This window comes from Balearica regulorum, chromosome 7 (genome assembly GCF_011004875.1).
Source record: "Balearica regulorum gibbericeps isolate bBalReg1 chromosome 7, bBalReg1.pri, whole genome shotgun sequence".
In the NCBI taxonomy this organism is placed as follows: Eukaryota; Metazoa; Chordata; class Aves; order Gruiformes; family Gruidae; genus Balearica; species Balearica regulorum.
This window is the reverse complement of record NC_046190.1, coordinates 17,627,206-17,648,536: the sequence shown is the minus strand read 5'-3', so window position 1 is coordinate 17,648,536 and position 21,331 is coordinate 17,627,206. Positions and strand designations below refer to the sequence as shown.

At 35.3% G+C, this 21,331-nt stretch overlaps 1 protein-coding gene and 1 long non-coding RNA gene across 4 annotated transcripts in view; one reads left to right on the top strand and one right to left on the bottom strand.

The window, feature by feature from the left end:
- The first annotated feature begins 105 nt into the window (after positions 1–105).
- On the top strand, positions 106–20,969 carry LOC142602596 (uncharacterized). The gene is made up of 3 exons (XR_012836336.1): positions 106–302; positions 18,933–19,032; positions 19,795–20,969. It is a non-coding gene; the product is annotated as an uncharacterized LOC142602596 (long non-coding RNA).
- Positions 3,026–21,331, bottom strand: part of CCNJ (cyclin J) — a 29,017-nt gene continuing 10,711 nt past the window's right edge. The window contains exons 7-8 of one of the 3 annotated variants that reach the window (XR_012836334.1): positions 16,393–16,468; positions 3,026–3,165 (exon numbers count right to left, since the gene is read on the bottom strand). Coding sequence is in view for 1 of the 3 variants with exons in the window: in XM_075758205.1 (XP_075614320.1) it covers positions 16,444–16,468 (25 nt within the window). In the remaining 2 variants the exon portion in view is untranslated. Of the gene's footprint in view, positions 3,166–8,257; positions 9,521–16,254; positions 16,469–21,331 lie in introns of those variants that run through there. The other 2 variants (XR_012836335.1, XM_075758205.1) reach the window with 2 other exon arrangements.

Sequence of the window (21,331 nt, the reverse complement as noted above, 5' to 3'; positions counted from 1 at the left end):
GTGCAATAAGCTGCCGGCCAATGGAAGGGAGGGGTGCCTCTGCGCGTGTGCGGCGAGCCCGCGGGTGAAGGGGCAAGCTTCGGGGCGCATGCGTGCCCGGTAGGGTGTAGGGTGGGGCTGGAGCGCACGAGTCGCAGTTAGTGGCGCGAAGTGTTTTCAGGCGTCGCTCCCGGCGGGAGGGAACGGGACGTGCGTTTTCGGCGGAGGGGATGTTGAGGCGTGGCCTCTGCTGCTTTAGCGGCTGGTGGGGGGGGGCGTGCGGCTCCTTCTGGGCTCCGTGCTGTGTGGGTGAAAAGAGACGGGTATGTTTTTTCTCGGTGGGAGGTTTTCTGTCAGGTGCGGCCCTGGAGTTCGGGCTGAGTGAGCCGTTGCCGGAAGCTCAGCGGAGTCTGTGAGGGAGAAACGCACGGAGCGGGCGGGTCGGGAAGGATATGTGGGCCTCGCGTTACATCGAGAGATGCGCTACGTTCCTGTCCACGCCTTTCCTCTCGGAAGAGATGCTAGCTCCTGCGCTTGGGGACACGTTCGGCTCTTTCTCGCTGTGTTTTCCTTAAGTTTTTTTTTTGACTCGGTCTGTCTGCAGGTTGCTGTCCTTTACCGTGCCAGTATCCTGTTCACGTCGTGCTGTTCAGAAGGTGGATAGATGAGAAGGCATGCTCTCTTCTTTTTAGAATGGAAGGCGGGGGGGGGGGGGGGGCGAGTGAAGGAGAGGTAATCAGTGAGCCTGTGTGGGATCACTTCTTTTAATCTGCAGTGTGTATTAGGTATAATTACCATTTTAGGTCATTTATGAAATTCTTCCAAGTATTTGTCATTTAAAAAAACTTAAATAGTTGATAACTTAGTGTATTAATGTACAGATGCTATGAAATAAAAGCATTCTTGTACTTCCCACTTCATATGTTGACAATGTTAAATTTCAGAGTATTTCTTTACCACATAATTGATAAGCCTTATTAATTACTGAGCTGCAATTTAGTCTGAAATTATTGTGCTGGTATTAGAGAAACAGAACAACTTTATTTCTGTTTGTCAAGACAGTAAACTTTTAACATTACAGACTAACATAGAGTATTACAGATTCCAGCAGTTGTGTATTTGGGGTTTTTTTAAGTTCATGTACAAGAGAAAAAAACCCAACCAACTCCTGAATATACATTGGTGTCTTACTGCTTCTTTCAGTCCTTTATTGCACACTTTAAAGCAGTGTTTATGTAACTTTTTATATACTCTGCTGAATTGAATGTACTTTGAAGCAGTGCTCCTTTTTCCACTACACATGTTAAAACTTTGTTTTTTAATGCATACACTTCAAACAAATGGATCCTGATCAGAAACAAAATTAATAGTTATCAGATAAAATGATTAAGGGAAATAATTTTTAAAATGCCAGATTTCATTTTTGTTGATACTACTTAGTGTAAAGTAAGAACTAGAAAAATACATGGCAAATGCGTGAGTTCTTTAAGTGTTCTGTTTTGCCAGAAATATTCGTTTTCTGCCTTTTTTCCACATCTCTTGAAGAAATGTTTCATGACTGACTTCACTAAATTAGCGGAATGATAGCAGAAAGTTTCTAGTTAATGCTTGAGAGCTGAGAGTTCAGGTTAGGAGAGTAGTAATCTTTTTTGATACACCTAAGAACAGAAATAGCCTGATATTCTTCAAAACAAAAAGCAACACCCCCTCCAGTCTTCTCCAAAACTCAATTTGAATCTGAGAGGTTGTGACATAATTCCATGTAGAAAGGCCAGTCTTGGCTAAATCCATTTGATGTGTGCGGGAAAACAATTCTTCAGTACCTGATTATGCCTTCAGTGAGGCATGATCAGCTTAATGAGGCAAATATGCATGCAGTAAGTTTTCTGTGAGAGCAGTCATGTTCATTCTCTTTGCTGAAGTGCTGTCTGAATATGCCTGTGCAGTGTATTCTGAGAAAACAGGGACAGCTATTCTGTGGTATTTCTTTGCTTGGCTTTCTGCACTACTATTTTGTGATATTGTAGCAGTATTTTCAAGAGTGTATGCAAGTACAGTGCTATATTGTCTTTTTCACTTCCAGAAACGGACAAAAAAAATTCCTGTGTCTTCAAGAAAAAACAAAACCTATAGTTCTGAAATACTTTAATCCAAGGGAAAGCCAAAGGCCACAGCGTAACTCACAAATGTTTAGAAGAATCTTGTGGAATCATATGGTGCTCTTTTTTAAGAGGGCCATAAATTCTTGAAATTCTCATAACACTTCATCTTTGAAGAATAGTTGAATTTGACTTTCGTAGACTTAAGTATAAAGTATTCCTCCTAAAACCTAATACTTTAAATGATAAATTACATCAGTTGTTTAGTGTCCTCTTTATTTTGCTAGAAAACATATGCTAATCAGTGAAGTAAACTTTCTAAGCGAAGTGTGACATAGTGAATGCAATTGCTTCATTGCTGAGTAAGTTACAAAGCCAACATCAGAGGAAAAAGTTTTAGAACCTATAGCAAGATTTAAGTAAAATAATCTTCATTGCCCTAGAGGAAGAAGGCTGATACATTTGGTCTGGTATATAATTTTTAACAAAGAAAATGCCTGTTTTCTGGTTTCTGTCTCTTCTGAATGTTTTGTGTAGGATACTTCCAGAGGTTGCTACATCAAGTTAGAGTACAGTAGGCAAACAGGTGATCAGCAGTCATTCAGCCAGATAGTGCAAACAAGGAAAAGTAAAGACAGTAATTGGAACTTCTCAGCTCCACAGTTTAAGTATGATGTCAAGGCACTATTTTATTTCAGGGACTTCTGAGCTGTTATCTTGTGTGTTGTAGAAATTTATTATCAACTTTATTGTAGTCTTCTACTAGTGATGTATATTCTGTAAACAGTAAGCATATAATGCATTTCTGCAACAGTATTTTTAATTAGCCAGAAAGAAGAAAGAATCTTGGGGGGAAAAAATCTTTAAGGACAGAGTTTAAAAAAAAAAAAGGCACTGTGTTAATGTTACCTTTTAATACAGTGTAATGGAACATCACTGTATGGAAAGGCAAAAATACTTCATCATTGTAATTTCTTAGGTAATTAAGATGCTGTGATTCCTGTATGTAGTTTTGTAATGCCTTATAATGTGTCAGCATGAATAACCAGTGGTGGTCTTCTCTAGTAGTTCTGCAGTTTTAACACATCTAGAGGAAAAAAAAAATCTATTAGTGGTCTTATAATTTAAAATTGGCTTTAAGTCTAATTTACTAAACCAGTAATATTGAATTTGGTCAACAAAGTGTATTTATTACTGTTAGCAGAACTATCCTCTAAGGAACTGAAGTTTTAAAATTTGTATTTTGTAAGAAAATACTTTTGGACCCTTTTAAAATAACTTTTTCTTCAAAGGTCATTGAAGCTTTGTTTAATTGTTAATACTAAATTTTCTGTTTCTTTTGAATTTGAGTCATTTGGATTTTAGTAATTTTTTTTTGTTTGGAGATTTGTAAATTGGCATTATTTTAGATAAGAATAATAATATTTTTAGTTTAAACTTTGAACAACTCTGATTACTGTCTGAACCTGGAGAAATGGTTGCTAAATTCTGTTGAATTATTTTTAGGTTTGTTTCATAGATGCATGCAGTTAGAGGGGAAAAGTATGTTATTTTTCAGCATGAGTCTCTTTATATCTCAAGTTGTAGTTGATTTACATCTACATTAAAAGTTGTAATACAAGCAAGCATCCTGCTCTATTTGCATCTCTCTGTAGAAGAATCCACTTCCTCCTCTTAGTTTATACCTATATTTAATCAGTAACATTTTACTTACAGTTTTTGTTCAGTTTCTTGGTCTTATTTGTCTTTCTCTACAAGAGTAGTCATTGTGGACCTGGTAAGTTCTTTCAGTGTACTTAAGAAGACTGAAATATGATTTGAATACTACATAACTTATTACAGTTCTCAAGTCTCTCTATAAGAAACTTCCAGCCTTCTAATAATTATTTTGCAGCTTTTTACTGTATTGTCTCTTGTTTTCTTCTGTTGTGTTTTAAAATATGGACCCCTAAGTTGTGTTAGTGTCGGCTAGGTCACTGCTCTATAAATGTGCAATTCCTCTGCAGTCTAACATTGTTACTGTTTCTACAACTAAAGATTATACGTGCTCTTTTTGCTTTACATTTACATGGAATTTTAGCTGCAGTTTGATTTTGATTTTTTTCGTAACTTCTAGTTCATTTTTTACGGTGACTGCTTTTTCAGGATACCTTTTGTAGCTGTGATGTATGTTTCTTTCATTCTTCTTTGTTATTAAAAAGTATCTTGTATGAGTGTATGTGGCTTGAAGAATATGCATTGCATTAGTTCTGTCAGAATTTACCATTCTTCCATAAGTTTTGTTTGTGTAGATTTTTCTTTGATTGAAAATTAAAAGGCATTGGTCTGTGTAGTAATAAGCCTTTTCATCTGTAGGTCACAAGGGCTCTCTAGGTTCAGGTCAAGTTCTCATTATCACTCAACCTTAGTTAGACTCAGTTTTCTGGTAGTAGCACTAATTGTACTTTTAAATTATGGTGCATTCCTAAAGCTTGTGCTTTTCTTCACTGTCACTTGAGTATAGTGTCAGATATGATAGCAGCATGGATTCAATAGAGTATCTCCTTCACAGCTAGAGCAAATGCCAAATTCTTTTCTAACTAGATGTTTCAAAATAGACCCTCTCCTTAGTCAAGTAATGCAGATTTAAAAATCAGCTAATTGTCTTCCTCGCTTAAGCCAATTTATCTTTATTTTTAGTGTCCTTGAAATTTCACTGAGTATTGCTCGTTGGTTTGCTTAATTATTCCCATGTACTCCTGCACACTTGAGCTTTCATCTGCGGATGACAGCCAGAATGGTTGTCTGTACTAAAAGCAAAGCATGTTTTGGAAACTTAAACCATGATTTACAGCTGTTGTAATGTTGGTCTTCATAATTTGTTTATTAATAGGTTTTGACATCTACTTGATACTGTATCATTTAACATGGATGATGGAGCATGTACATTAAATATTTTAAACAAATATTTTGAATTTGTTCTTTGCTCTGTTGTATCTTATGTTGTCAAAGACTCTTCACTCTTGTCCTAGAGTAAGTACTTTCATACAGCAATTTTGTGATGCCTTGTTTATGAAACATGCAAATATACTTTCCATATACTGTTTCTGATGCTTTTCACATTGGATTATTCCTCTTGGCTTTCAATACAAACTGGTAATTCATACCTGTTTGTTTTATTTTCGTATTTTGTTTTGTATTACTTCACTTTTTTGATCTCCTGTATAGTTAGTAAGCATCAGATGAGCACTTACATTTTTTTAATTGAATCATTCTTTGAAGTTGTGGAGACTATTCTTTTTAATAAAAGAAGAGTCTTTGGGATGTAAATGAAAACTGAAAAGTGCAAAATAAGAAATTCTGTTAATAGCAATGCTGGTATAAATCTGTAATTACTCTGGTTTTGGTTTTGAATGTAAGTGGTGTGGATTTGCATCAGTGTAACTGATGAGAGCGGATTCCCTTTTGAAAAAGTAAAACTTGCATCCAGTGATTTGACTTGAATTTTTTCAAATAAATACTTGTGTGTTTTAGAGGGATGTTTGTATGCAGTTTGATTGTATTGTTAGTTTGAAGAAATACCCAGTACTCACAGCTGAGCTGTGCTGTAAATGAGTTATCTTCAAAAGGTAGCTTTGGCATTTGGGACAAATTTAAAACAGCTGTCTGAACAATAGCTGTGTTCTCTTCTTAATGGTACAATGTGATATTACGTAATATTCCTGATTAATGTTAAATACTGGTTTGAATGTGGTAAGTTCTTTACAGCATTTTATTGGGCTCTCAATACAGGAAGAGAGATGAATAACAAGAAGCTTGCTTTTTAGTCTGATTTTTTTTTAAAGAATATAATAATAAATCAGAAACAATGCAGATTTTAAAAGTAATTATTTTTATTTTCATTGTATAAAGTACTAGTCTCAATTAGGAAACGCCCTCCCCATTTGCAATCTGCTCTAAACCACAGATTTGAGCTGTAACCACAAGAGGGAGCAAACTGCATGATCAGGACTTCACTAAAAATGTTTTCAGCTGTCAAGAACCATAGGCTAGGAACTAGCCTATGGCTAATTCACACTCCTGATTTTTGCATCAGAAAATAATCCACTTGGAAATTATCAATAAATGTTAAATCTCAAGTATCAGGAACACTTGGCATTTTAGCTTATTTATATTCCCTAATAAAAATGTGACAGCAATTGGTCAAACAGTTAACATACAGGGGAAAAAATTATATGGGATTTACATTTTATTTTAAAAAACTGATAGTTTTTCCTGATTTGTTTTTCATAGTTTACTGAAGACATTGAGTATGCTGGTAGACCACAAATAGAACAACTTGTAAATCAGAACCTACAGGAAGGTAGTACAATAAAAATACTTATTTACATATTTCCTGCTATTGTGCAGCAAAACTTAACCAGTCAGCTAGAAGTCTATTAATTTTTATTTTTACATGCTTACATTGAATAGTCCTATTGAACTTGGTGGCAATTCCCATGGTTTAAGGTAGAGGTTTCTGAATTTAATTTCCTCATATTCACACATCAGCAGTAATACTAGCTCCAGATGGTGTAAGAGGCCTTATTTCTGAGGAGGGATGCTGCCAAACCTCTGTAAATACTTTCACTCCCTTTAATGAGAAACCCATGCTGCTGTCTTTCCCATCCCGATCACCTCAGCCTCAACTTTCCACCTACCTGACCAGTGTCGGTACAGTAGTTGGAAAACAGAGGGTGGGTCTATTAGCATGTACAGAAGGAAGCTGCCATGAAGTATGATGAGCATGTACTTGTTGGTTTGTTCTGCCCTTTGTTATCCACAACAAAAGATGTGAACAGAGGGGAAGAAACAAAGTTCAGAAGCTGCAAGTATTTTATAAAAATACTTTAAAATGGAAAGCAGGCCTCCAGCATATCAGTGTCTTCCTTACAGTTAGTTTTTTAAAGTGATATCTGATATTCATCAGATATTAAGCATTTGGGTACCAAATTGATCTGAATCTCAAGATAGTTATCTAATTTACTTTGTGAATCTCTCTGCCATGCATGGTCCTGATACAGTATTTCTCTGAACCTTAAAGAGTTATTACTTGGAGGGAGGCTGACATTAATCCTAAAGAATTGAAAACATAAGAGATTCTATCAATAATTGAATGACAGGAGTGTGATTACATCAGCTGATATAAATCTTTTAAAAAATCACTTAAATTACAAACCTGGTTGATAAATTTCATTAAATATATTTTACAAATACTAATGTGTTAGTATCAGATAATAGTTCAGTAAAAATTACCATGTACAGTTATCAGTAATCACACATTATTAAGATTTGGATAAAAATTAGATCTTAAAATAACTGCCACTAAATGGATAAATTGTTATCACACAGAAGCCCTCTTAGTGAAATCAGTAATAAATCTGAATATTTTTCAGTAATCTGAAATTACAGTATTCTTTTCCTCAGTCATCTGAAGGTGATCTAAATTCATTGCTGGGACAAATCTGCTGCTGAATAATGGCACTCGTACATAATGGTGGAGATCTTTTCCTAACTCAGTTATGAAAATGTGTGTTTGTAGCCATTAAAAAGTCATTAATGCTTAAAAAAAATAGGGGGATATATCTACAAAATATAACTGTTCTGGACAGTGACTCTGAATAGAATTTAGAGGTTAAATAACTCTAATGGCAGAGTAAAAGTGACTAATGCTGTTACTTGTATGTCTTTCTGCTCTTTTGTACTGAAATGGCTGTGTGGTTCTTCCATTAACTTATGAGGTATTACTGGAATAATCATGTAAGATTGTGAAGTGCTGTGAAAACTATCAGCAGACAAGGTGGGCCAAAATTCTTAGCCCTAATGATGTTAAAAACTAAGATTTATTGAAACAGGCAGAGTTTAGCTGTGATCTGCAAGTTAAACCTATAAATTGAGACATAGGAAGTATTAAGTTACTAATAGGCATATTGTGCAAGTTCATAGTGTTTGCTTATGTTGTAATTTAAAGATATGATCTGCAGCTTAGATGGGCCTATTAAACTGATTTTGAACTTCATAGCCCCAGTATTGAAAGCAATATCCTTTGCAGTATAGAATTCCATGAATGTTATCTGCTTTAGTATTTACTAGGTGACTTTATCCTTTTAGAGATCATGCTGAAGCCTGGGTTAATAGGGCTACACTTTTCTAAGTGTCCAATTAGCTTGCCTGTATTCCTACAGATCACTTCACAGCATCGGATTGCTTTGTAGCCTGGAAAGACTTGATGGATTCATTTCTAAGTTGTGTAGCCTTCCTTGATTTACTTCTTACAAACTTCTGAACCAAATCTGAGGGAATATTAAATGTTATCCAGCCCTGTGTTAGGAACAATTGGATTGCTAGACCACTAACCTGTATTAGTGTAAGGATTTTGCTTGGAAGTTCCTTTTCTTTAGCTCAGTCAGTCAGAATCACAGATGTTTTGTGGTTTTGTTTGTTCAGGCCATAGAGGATTTTTCTCCTCCAAGTTGCAATTATAATGGATAGATAGATAAGGCTTTTTTCTTTTTTTTTTTTTTTCATATTTCCCCTTTTTTCCCCATCATAAGAGACAGACATCATTTCAGAACCCCTCTGGAATAATGTATACACTTCCAGTTGCCTGTGTTCAAGAAAGATGAGCACAAAACAGAACTGGTGCACCAGAATGCTGTGAATTGCTGGTTGTGAGAACAGATAACTCTACTGAGCAGAAACTATAAGATCTGGGAGCAGTTGTGTTCAGAGAAGGATTTACTGAGGAGATTGAGGTGGCTGCAACTTCCCCTTCTCATCTTTAGCATTGTTTATTGAAGCACATGCTCCTAGACATGTGATGGGGAACAGCTATGCAGCTCTTCCATAGTTGCTTTATTTAAGTGGAGCAGGAAGAGAAAACCAGAAAAGGAAAGACTGATTTAAATTAAGACAGCATTGCTGTAAGATCAATGTCCTTGAATGTGTTCACAGGTAGGACTTGTGAGCTTTAAACCTTGTCAGACCAAGGTTTCAGAGCAATTTGATGAAAGGGTTTATATGACATGTTTGCTTATGGTAATAAGGTGTTGGACTTAATGACCTGAGGATTTCCTCCAGCACAATGTTTTTATGAAAGCTTTCATCAATGAGAAGTTGTTTTGAGATTTTTATAACAGATTTCAGTCAAAGTCATTTCCCTTGGCTCATAGCGTTCAGTAGTAGTCCGTGGTTGTTAAGACTCTGCTTTTTCCCCTAGGGATTCTTAGAGAGACCTGTAAGGATTGTGGAGATTGAAAGGTTTTAAGAAAATTATTCCAAGTGAAAGGAACATACTTTTAGTAGAAGTGCCCAAGTCCATGACTACCATTTTTTGTAGTAAGTTTTGTTACAGCTGTAGTAGGTGATAGCTTAAAAGAAGCAGATGAAGTCTGGATTGGGTTCTGACCACCAGTCTCTTTATCCTGAAAGGAGACAACCAAGAGAAGTCATTTTCCTACCAAAAAAAATCCTCTCTGAACTCTGATCTGACAGGCTGCCAATACTGACTTCTGTCTGTTCTTGTTAAGTATTTGTTTGTGAATTATATGTTTTCTGGAGGTTTTAGAGAATTGAGTTCCCCCCCCCCCCCCCCCCCCCCCATTAATTCTAAATTCAAGAAAGCATCCTCCTTCAGGAAAATAGTTAAGCACATGCTTATCAGCCATTCAGATGTTAAAATGCAGTGAGGTGCTATGCCTCTGAGGTAGTAACCTGTAAATTTTGTTTGAAAGCAATGTAGTTGCTATGGTCAGTTAAAATAAAGTGAAAGTTTTGCTTCATTTGGGGGGTGTGGGGGAGTGAATGACCTTTCAAATATATTTCAAAATATATATATATACATGCACAACTTTAACTGGCTTTTTCTCTTCTGTCAACAAATTTTGACTTACATGTACCTTTCTACATGAAAAAAAAATCTACATCCTTTGATGTCAGGCAAACTCAGGCTTTATCATGGGCAGCTGATGAAGGAAGTGCTTTCCTGTAGCACCTGTTTCTCGGCTGATAAATTCTCCTTGATGCAGGTGGTAATGAATCGTATATTTTTAAGGTTTATCAGGATTCTCATCTGTTAGGATTTCATGTTCAGAACTGTGGGAAATGTTTGTATGATGGTTTATGGTTTCTTAGGGCGTCCTAGTTGATTTTTTTTAATAGCTATAATATTAAATCAGATAACCTGATTAATCTGTCAGAATTGGAAATGTGTTGTAAAAAATGTATACATTGTAAGAAATTCCTGATGCAATAAACATTTGTTCCTTTAAATGTTCTGCAATTAATGCTAGATGGTTTTATTTTAATGTACCAAGAAATATAAATGCAGAAATAACTACTGAAATTTGATGGCTCAATAACACACAAACTTACTGAATGGGCCAAAGCAGTTGAGCTTGATCCCAAATATCCCGAGTTATTTGTGTATGATGGTATTCAGGTATGACGAATTGATTATGTTAACGTTCAGCAGATTTTGATAGCACATTTTTACATGTTTTCTAGAAGAAAATACATATTGTCTGTATTGTGTTAGGAGATGGGGTACTTGTAGATATCTATAAATATTTTTCATGCAAGTTCTTTGGCTTCAGGATTACAAATAGCAGGGACTGAGTTAAGGCTAATTATGTTTTTAAAAAGTTTAATAGATAAGAGCAAGGCATGGAAACAAACTTAAGTAGTTATCATAGTTATTTAAAACCCCAGTGCAGAACTGTTGCCTAAGATTAAGTCTTGTACCAGAACAGTAAAACCAGATTGAGAAAGCTGTAACATTTTGCTGGAGTTATATAAAGGTCACTTCTGTGACTGGGATAAAGGTCCTGTCCTTTCCATGATGGCTGTCTTATGCCTGCTCGGTAACTCTGGGATGTTCTGGAGCCATTAGGTTTATTGTGTGTATGCTGCAGATTAACTCTAAAGAATACAGGCTGTAATTTTGATGTGCGGGTGTTGCATTGGATTTATGCTGTATATCCTGTATGGTTCATCTAATTGTGCTCTGTATATCTGATACATCTAGTAACTCTAACAGGGATAGCAGGTATCTGATAATCCAGTGAAAAGAGAAAAATTAAGTGACGTTATTTTGCAAGAAACATCTTTACAGTACTACTCATTAGAAAAGGGCAGTTGGTAATTTCTTGGATGATTTTTGTGATGCAGAAAAAGTATTTATGTACATTTTAAAGTAAAAATATGACAACGAAGGATGTAGAACAAGCATTAACATATCTTTTTACTTTTAAAAATTCACTTCAGCAAAAAAAGTATGGATTTTTTTACAACCAAAAACCATTACAGTTTGGCCTGACAAGTAATTTCTGTTCAGATAAACCACAAACTAGCATATGCTTATGGTCCTAGTCAGAAAGATATACTATTGGAAATCTTGAGGAAATTTGTGTAAAGTTATTTTGAAATTGGGACAATTTGTAAAATCCTCCAGCCTTGCTCTTGCATTCTCTCACAGTATGCAGCATTCAAGGAACAAACCAGTCCAGAATACTTTTGTCTTGAACAGCTGCAAGAAGAATTTAACTTTGCTACTGGAGAAGAGATTAAAAAGTGTAAATGCTTCCAGCTGTTGCAATTTACACTTTTAGGTAGTTAAACTTCTGCTATTTTCAACGAATACATCTGTTTGCAGGGATATACCTCATACAATATTTCAGGAATTTAGTATTTCAGATACAGTCTTTGTTTTAAAAATGTTTAATGTGACAAATTGTATGAACTTTAATCCCCAACTTTTTTTAATATTTTCTGAATCCGTCTTTCCCATTCCCTTACATGTTTATGTAGCAGAGAATTTAGTTCATTATTAACTTAGGTGCTGATTCATATCTGTGTATGCTGCCTCATTTATTTCCTACCTTCAACACATTTGGATTAACTGTAATTAGAAGCATATTAGAAATATTAGTTAACAGTACAAATTATGTGATCCAAATCCAATAAGAAATTTATTATAGCTTGCAAAATTTTACTCATTGGTATTAGGGCTAGGTAGTATGATACTTTGAACAAAATAAACTATTTTCCCCTCAATGTCTATGTCCTCAAAGTGAAGCTCTGGGGAAAAACTTTGCAATGTAGTTGAAAACCGACATTTTGATTTGATAGTGCATCTAGCATACTGATTTTTGTAGACTGGAAGACTTCTCACACTCTTTATGGATGAGACTGTATATCCCATGAAACATTGTGAGCCCTCAAGTTGAGCTGCCTCGATTTACTATGAGAGATGAATCTCTGAGGCAGAGCAAGAGTCAGCAAAGGCAATGGCACTAAAGAAGTATGGATATTATTCCATTTAAATGTTTCTGGTTTTGGAAAAAATTCCATGTTTTCTAAAGTGTTCAACTTTTCATCTACAATTGGAAATTTGCCAAGAAACCTCACATCTTCTGAAATACTTTTGCTGTTGAAATTCTGGGTTGGCTTTTTTCAACAAGCTAACTGATATGAACTGTCTTTTCCTTATAGGAAAAGATGTTTATAGGCTGTTGATAACACTCTCTGTATTTATAATGTTAAATTGAGAGTCTCTAGAATGCAAGTTTTCTTGCAAACTTTTCTTGCAACTCTTTCTGAATCTTTCCGATCAATTAAATTCTTAAATTAAGGATTTTTTAAAAAAATAAATATTTCCGTATTGCTCTGTCTTTATTTCAAGACTAGCTATGAAATTCTTGGCTGTTAAACTCTTTCATGCAGAGGATGGGTGTATCCTGGGAGTTAATAGCTTTTGAGTTCCATTTTTATGCAGATTTTCTGTAGAGTTTCCTGTCAGTGTATGTTTTTCTTTACTGTTGCCCTAAGGGTCAGAAAAAAATTGTGCGGATTCCTGAGTAATACAGTGAATCTATATGGAAAGAAAGCCTGTGATAATGATTGGTATAAACTGACACAAATATCAATAATGAGGTATAAACAACTGACATGAAATATATTGATAATATGAGAGATCTGCTGTCTTCATTCTCAAAACCTAGAATAGCTTTTGAAATATCATTTCTTGAGTAACTGCTTCTAGTTATTATAGGCATTATAAAATTATTTTAGACCTTTCTTGTAAGCATATGTATCAACATATGTGCTGTACTGTCAGTGACAGCTGTGCACAAGACTATTCATTGGATGCTTACTTGAAGAGCTGTAGATTTTTGAAATCTGAGTAATTTCAAAGAAATATATAACTGTGTGTGCATATGCCAGAAGAAGCAGCTAGGGGAGTCATCTTCTCATCTATTGAATATCTTATGAGTAAACTGCCAGGTAAAAGAGGGAGCTGGAAGGTATCAGTAGGTGGCAGAAAAACACTAGTATCGTAATGAAGAAGAGTGTTGTTTTACCTGCGTAACCAGAACTTGACATTTCTACCTTTATAATATTTTTAAAGTTTGATCTTCTTTTTCTTCTTTGAGCTCTAGACCCCTAGGCCCCCTTTGAGGTCTAGACAGAAAGTCTTGACAGCCTTTTCCTATATTGCCATTTTACTGCTATCCAGTTAGTTCAAAGTCTGCTTTCAGAGGGAGCTTTTCAGGTGCTTTGACACAAAGTAGACAGCTTCTCTTTCCGTGATGCTCAGGGAAGATAGAGCTGGTGAAATGAGCAAGTTCTCAATGCTGTGAGAACCCTTCATCTGATACCAGAGTTCCTCTAGGATACTACAACGATAATTTGGAATAGTTATTTTGCTGTTCTGTGGGGGTGTTTTGCTAGAGGTAATTTTTGTATCAGTTTGAAAAGGTGAACTCTGAGGTTAGGACTCTTCAGTCTTTGATCTGCACAATACTGTCTTGCATCCATCAGCCTTTATTAGTTCAAAGCACAGTGCTGTATGAAAATGATGTATCTGACTTCCATGGGCTTTGGAAATGATACGGCTGCATCAACACTATGCTGCATCTTGAGCTAAGAAAACCAGCTAGATCCAATCCTGCATATGAGGAACCAGTTATAGTACCTATACCTGCAGCACTGTTAGTTGAATCTTTAATCTGCCAACAAATAGTTTTAGCTTTGTGTTCTCAATTATGTCATCTTTGCATTTTGATAGAACATGTCGTAAGCATTGCAGTGGCCGCTCATATGAAAAAACTGTGTTGGAGCAGTTATAATTCTGTTCTCTGCTCCTCTGGAGCAATTGAAAGTAATATAAAATCAAATATAAAATGTTCCAATGGTATTCACAAATCTCCGTAGGAGATTTCCTTGTTAGAAAAGCGAGGTGATAGGATTTTTTAAATTTTCAGAGTGATGATATTCTACAGTGTCCAGTAGTACATATTATACCAACTGCAGCGGGTATCATTGTTTGTGTCTCTGACATCTTAGAGCTGATGTGAAGACAGCCCCCCAACTTTGCTACCATTATTCCAAAATAGCCTTTCCCCAAAACCTTTTAAAGAAGCACTACTTTTGTCAGATTTGTGACTACAGTGAAAGGTGGGGGCATGTTTCCCTTGTGATGAGGAGAGCATGAAGGCCTGAAAGAGGAACTGAAACGAAGTTTGTCTGAGCAACACAAATAGTTCAGAGAAGAACAGAAAGTTCAGTCACAATATTTGGATTATTCTATTCAAGCTCCAGACTCTGCATTCAGCCATAGCTGTAGAACATACATAGTTGGAAGTTTAGGAGAAAAGAGTGAATTAAGGGGCATTTAGAATATAGGTGTTTGCAATAAAATTTTTAATTGACTATTTTACAGATTTAAATTACCTTTGTCTATCTGAATAGGGTCATGGAAAGTGAATTGCAGAATACTGGAGGTCTTCACATCATAGAATGGCATCACAGAACCATGTAGGTTGGAAAAGACCCTCAAGATCATTAGGTCCAACCTAAACCTAACACTACCAAGTCAATTTCACTTTACAAGTTCCTTAGATTTTAATGTTTATGCCCATCATTCCAAGATTTCTCTTCCCCTTCTCTGAGACTAGAGGACTAGCAAAAGGCTGTTTCCCAAGAGAATTTGTCACAGGACATGTTTTCTTGGGAGAAGTCCGCTACTGTTTTTTCTCTTCAAGAGTTGGTGTCATTTTCCAGAACTTAATAGAATCCTTTGAGGAAGATACAAGCAATTATTATTTCCTTTTATTTCATATGATATAATTTGCATCACATGGACTTATTACCTTAAATACCATCACTTATACTATATTAAAGTGATTTTATGTGATACAGACCTGTGAGCAAAATTACGTAATTCTAGTGCATTTCCTGTGACTGTACCACAAGTTTTATTCAAGGTGTATCCAAGACAGACATTTATTTCTAAGAAGTGTGTGATGGACAGAATTTTAAAGATAATATAACTTTTAACCATTGTTGCAACAATCAAACCTCAACTATTATCCACTGAAAATAGCTCAAAATAATTTAAAGTGAATATTAGTTTAGTAGGTATGTTTATTCATTAAGAATTGCAAAATAGGGTGGATTAATGCCTTGGAGCACACAATATTATTTACCTACATGATGTTTCTCTGTAGTCAGGCTTTGAAGTTACAAATCAAAGTAATTTGTATGTTCTAGTTTATAGGACACTAAAAGGAAACAGTTCTTCAGAGAGTATGTATTTTAAAAGAAATGTAAAGCACAATTTCCAAACAGAAGAAATAATAACTTGTGATTTTAACAAAGAAAGAAAAGGAGCTTTATTAATGAACTCTATTAAAGTTGTTGAATCTGCCACAAAAGCTAGTGGGTGTTTATTCTAACTTAAGTAAGTATGAGTTTATTTTTCAGCATGTAGTAATAAAAGGACTTGTGAAATTAGTCTTTGACTCACAATTTGGCACTGTAGTTGATAACTTGCTGATAGTGACTGTGGAAGCTAATGCATTAGAGTGTAATTTTAATTCTCATAGATTTTTAAATGTGGATTGTGGTTCATTCACTACTACTTATGTTCATACTCTATTTACATATATTTAAATTTTTGTAGTTCCTTTTTTCTTGACTTGTATTTTTAATACTTTATGGATCAAACCACTGGGTGAAAATTATGTTGATATGTAGAAGACATCAGAAGTAAAATTTGCATAATAAATGTAAATGAGGTGGGAGATTACTGAAATAATGTTTAAATTAATTTAAATTAATTGCAGAATAAGTAATTGTTTTACAGAGAGGAAAAAAGTAAAATCTTTAATTGCTAGCTAAATACAGCCTATATGATTTGGTACAACAGTCAAACCTATGTATGGAAATAACCGTATAGTAATACAATTCCAGAAGACTTTTCAAGCTGGATTATACAAACTCTGGCAACTCTTACCTCAAAGAGCTCTAGAGGAAGTGTGTGGAGCAGAGGAAGAAAGGGATTCTCTTAAAAACACACAAATTTTTGGTATCTAGGAGAGAAACAGCATTAGAGAGGGGACAGAATTTCTGGAAAACAGTTTATTCCTTATACTTTTGCATATAGTGTTACATCAGTTTGGCTGTGGGAAATAAGAATAACATGCAGTACTCTTGTGTAAATATTACCTGTATTTTTGGGGAAAAAAGCATGGGTGCTTTTGGGAATGTCTGTTTTAGAAGCAAGTCTTTAATTCATTAAATGTTTGCACATTTTTACTTCTGTGCCTAAGAAAAGCATACAGCGTATGAAATGCTTAGCAGAATCAGATATACATCTATTATACCAGAAAAATGTATTGAAAACTAACTGCTTTACTGAATCAAGTCTAGGAAAGTCCTCCGCTTTCTGCATTTAGTCAGATCCGTTAAGTGGGAAGTGCAAGAAATCCTGTCATAGACAATTATTGACTAATTTGCATTGAGTTATTTCTTCCTTACCTCCATTAGTATTTGGCTTAAATCCTGAATTATTTCATTAGCTACGTAAATGCTTAATCTCTTGAAAATCCTGCTAAGCTCTTGTCCTCATTGAAAGCTGTGATAATTTGTTCTAGTTAATTTTGTATTTAAATACATTGCCTTTCAATTCCACTAAATGTTCCTTGTTTTTCTTTTTTTTAAATAATGGAGAGATGATTTTTTTTTACCCCATCTGTCCTATTATTTTGCACTACTTTGTTGTTTGCTCTTACTAGATTCTTCTTTAAGCAATACCATTTTTTTCAGTTTGTCACTGCTGTCACTGCAGTTGTATGTGGAGTAAAATTAAATACTTAAGGAAGCTGATGCCTTTAATCCCGTTTTTTCAACATACACTAGTATTTGAGACAGCTATAATTTGTGCTGTAATTCTTTTGACATATGAAAGACTTTGATCTATTCAGAGTTGTCCTGCACCTTTTTCAAAGGACAGAGCAATTTGTAAAAGGCTACAGAAGAAAGTGCTGCTTTAAACGTGTGTGTTATAGTCTTGCTGCAAGTATGTAAGAAAGCTAAATAGCCTTTTTACTTTCTTTTCCACTGGAAGTGTACGTCATTCCTGATACCTATTTTGTGTTAATATAGGGGGGAAAATAGCATTTGTACAAACTGGAAAAATTGTTTTGGAATCTCTTAATGGGGTGGTATCACAAGGGGGTATGTTAAAGCAGTTTGATACATTTTTATCCCCTCCAGAATGCTGACTGCTTCGTCAATGGAGAGAATGTAAGAATGTGGGGTTAGATCAGCAGGGAGATAGAATAGTTTCCTGTTGAATATAAACCATTGGATGTACTAACATAAGTATAAACAGGAAGATATAAACAGGGAATGGCTTCTGGAAACAAAACACGCAGCAGTCTCAGAGAAAGTCGTGATGGAAGTTCTTCCAAGCTACTTTTGTGTTCTCACAGTCTAGTTGACCGAGGAAGTAGAAAAAAATTATATATCCTCGCCTTTGTGGTCTCCTAGGTGTAGTGCTGCGTGCTTGCTACTCTTTACCAACTAGTTCTCCTAAGTCTTAGGAGACTTTACAAGAAATTCTCAAAACAGACTTAAAACCATCCCTGTGCATTGAGGGAGGATCCCTTTAGAGCACATAATCTGAACCCAGGTATAGAGGCCTGATAGGGACTCTTCTACTAGTAGAGAACCTGTTTCCCAGTAGGATCTTATCCTATTTTCACATCTGTTATTCAACCGTCTTTTGGATGCATGGCTACACACTCCTTCATCTGTCAACAAAGATAGTATTCTTGGTATTCATAATCTCTGCTGGAAGGGTATGGAATATCCAAGTCCTTGGAGATTGTCCTTACTGCGCCACAGTGAACAAGCACTAAGATAAGATATGAGCACTGAGAGATGATGCAAGGCCAGAAGCATAGAACCGCTCTCCAAAATACAGGCACTTTCTCTGGAAACTCAGTCTCTGTGGGATTTCTGAAAAATTTCTCCATCTCTAGAGATATGCAGTGATGCCATCTGGAGTGCCATTTACCCCCCTGCAAAATCTATGCATCTAAACATATTGCAATGTTTAGTAAAACATTACTGATGTCAGTGTTTTAACAAACAAAACAACTAGAAAACTCTTCTCTAAGTAACGCAGTCGATACGTGGTTGGAATGCAAGTGTGCACATAGTTGATGCCTGTAGAAAAGGGTAAAGCAGAACACCATTTGGCAAAATCTTTGACAACGTTGTGCTGACAATAGGCAGATTCACAATGTGCCCTTCTCTTCTGCTGTGGAGTCCCATTAACAAATCTGTAGGCCAAACTGAAAGGAGGGTAAGTCTTAAAAGTACTCAGTCTGCTAGGCTCCAGTACTGGAACATCCATAGTGTAACAGTGTCAATGTGTCAAAACGTGCAATAATTTTCAGTTACTTCTATTCAATTGTCTAGTTTAATTTTCTGAAAATTTCTAAATAACACTGCATATCTATCTTTGTTTTCTTAAATATGATAAAGATACCTAGATACCTGAAGATGCATAGAAAAAGGTGTTTAAGGAGAAAATAATTCTTGACAAGAGCTTGGTTACCATATAAACTGATGGAGTCCATAGAAGGTAATTGCAAAATGCTTCATTTAAACTACAAGTGTTGCACCTATAGTAGAGCACCTTTTATGTATTAAAAGGCTTAGCTCTGGTTTTGTGAGTCTACTTAGTTTCTCTGATCAATCATAAATAAGTATCCTTTAGTTATAATCTTAAAAAACAAAGTTACTGTTGCTTACCTGTCATGGAATGATAGACTAGACTATTTCAGTTGGAAGGGACCTACAACAATCATCTAGATAAGGAATGAAAACTAGGAAACGAAGCTTTTTCCTGCAAAATGTAGCAAGACCATAACACATTTTTTCAGTACCATGAGAAATAAGCCAGTGTGTTATTTTGTTATAGGAAAATTCTAACTATATGTTATCTGTGGAGTAAACTATAAATTTGCATTCTAATGGCTATAAATCTCCTAGTAATTACTGACTGATTAGCATGGAAAAAATTCCTAAAGAATATATAGCCTTAGAGTGGTCTCTTAAATGATTCATAGAATATGGAAAATGCATACTTTCTTTTAAGACAGCTTTAATGGGTTGTTCTATGGAAGTGTTCTTTTGTCTTGCTGTTTCAGGAGAGTAAATTCAAATGTTCAAAGAAAAACAAGTAATATTTTTAAACAGTTTTAGAATGCATATACCAGCTAATAGGTGTGACAGCAATTTAACTGACTTGCACTGGTGAATATGAACATTGTAATACTGAATCTCAGGTTTGCAATTTTAATACCTGTAAGTCTTCCTTAAGACTCCCTTCTTCTTTTGGTAGGACTGGCAGCAGAAGCCCACATCCTTGGTTGCACTGAGAATTTTGAAAACCTGGAGCTACTTTCTATACAGTTACTCTTTAATTATTCAGTTCTAAGTATTGGGTTTTTTCTCTTGAATGTTTAATAGCACATGCTTTCCTTTGTCAGAATGCATGTCTTGTTTGTTGAAGTTATAGACATCTATTACATTACAAATTTTTTTCTCTGTAATTAAATCTTAAACTTCACAAATGTATGTGCTTGTCATAAATTCCAAAATGTCATTGTAATGGGGACTAAAAATAAGTGTGTATTTTGTTATTGCCACTTTACGTGGTGTTCTTAAAAGTTGCTGTTGACAACCTTATAATAAAGTAAGACTAACTGGGTACTTGTGTTCAGTCAGATAAGGCCTTATCTATTCAAGAGACTTCTATTCCTGTGAACATTCAGAATGTAGAGCTAATGAATTATTAAGGGAGGATGCTACATTACTTTCTGCCTTACGTATTCTTAACAGCAGTATTACAGTTGCAAAAACTTTGTTTTTTGGTGATGTGCCAGTCACTAAACTGTTAACTTTAAATTTCATCTTTTAAGCTAAATGGAAGAATATAAATAGCCTCATATTTAATGTAGATAATGAACCTGGGTCATGGGAAGCAGAGATAAAGCTTTTCTTTTTATGTACAAACACAAAAAGCCTCTGACTTGCAATTTAAAATCTGAAGTTGTGACTTCTACTGAAATATTGAAAAGCAGCTGGGAGTCCTTTTAGTTGTAGAGACTTATAAAGATCATGGGTAGTTCCTATTTCATAATTACAGTAAAAAAATATTAAAAATTTGATCTCAAGGAGTCTAGATGGACTTTTTTGCTGCCCTAAGGGTGAGAACAAAACTTTCTACACCAAAGTATCCATGTAATATGCATGCCACCGCCATACTGGAGCATTGCCCTTGTTCCTTTGTTGGACAGAGTAGAGCTTGCTCTCCCTCTGGCTCTAGGCCCTCTAGAAGGGTTTTCTCAATCAGTTTATTCCTAAATGGATGGGTGCAAGCTGACAGAGACCTCACAATTTCATCATCTAACTTTAGAAGAATTAAATTCTATGCAACCTACTTAATTTTTGGAGCTCTAGCAATAATCACATAGCCTTGTTACAAGTGTGAAATGTGCACATTATTAAGAACAACTAGAATTTATTTCAGTGAGGAGCAACTATCAGAAATTGCAAGCATCCAAAAATAATTTTGCTAGGGTACATCACATGATTTTATGCTGCCTTTGGCATGATTAAGCCTTCACAGCTATTGTAAATAATCTAAGTGCTTATAGCTGTTGACAAAAGGCTATTCCAACATCTCCTAAATGATTTCTAGTATTAGAAATACAGGACTGCCACTATCACTGTGGTGGTTTTTTTTTTTTAAAATGAGAACAAAATGAGTTCACTCCCTGTTCTTGAACTACTACAGTTCTTTTGTTCTTGATTTCTTTGTTACAGCTGTGCACTAGACACATTGTTGAAGTGTACAATGTTTAGCATATGCTGTG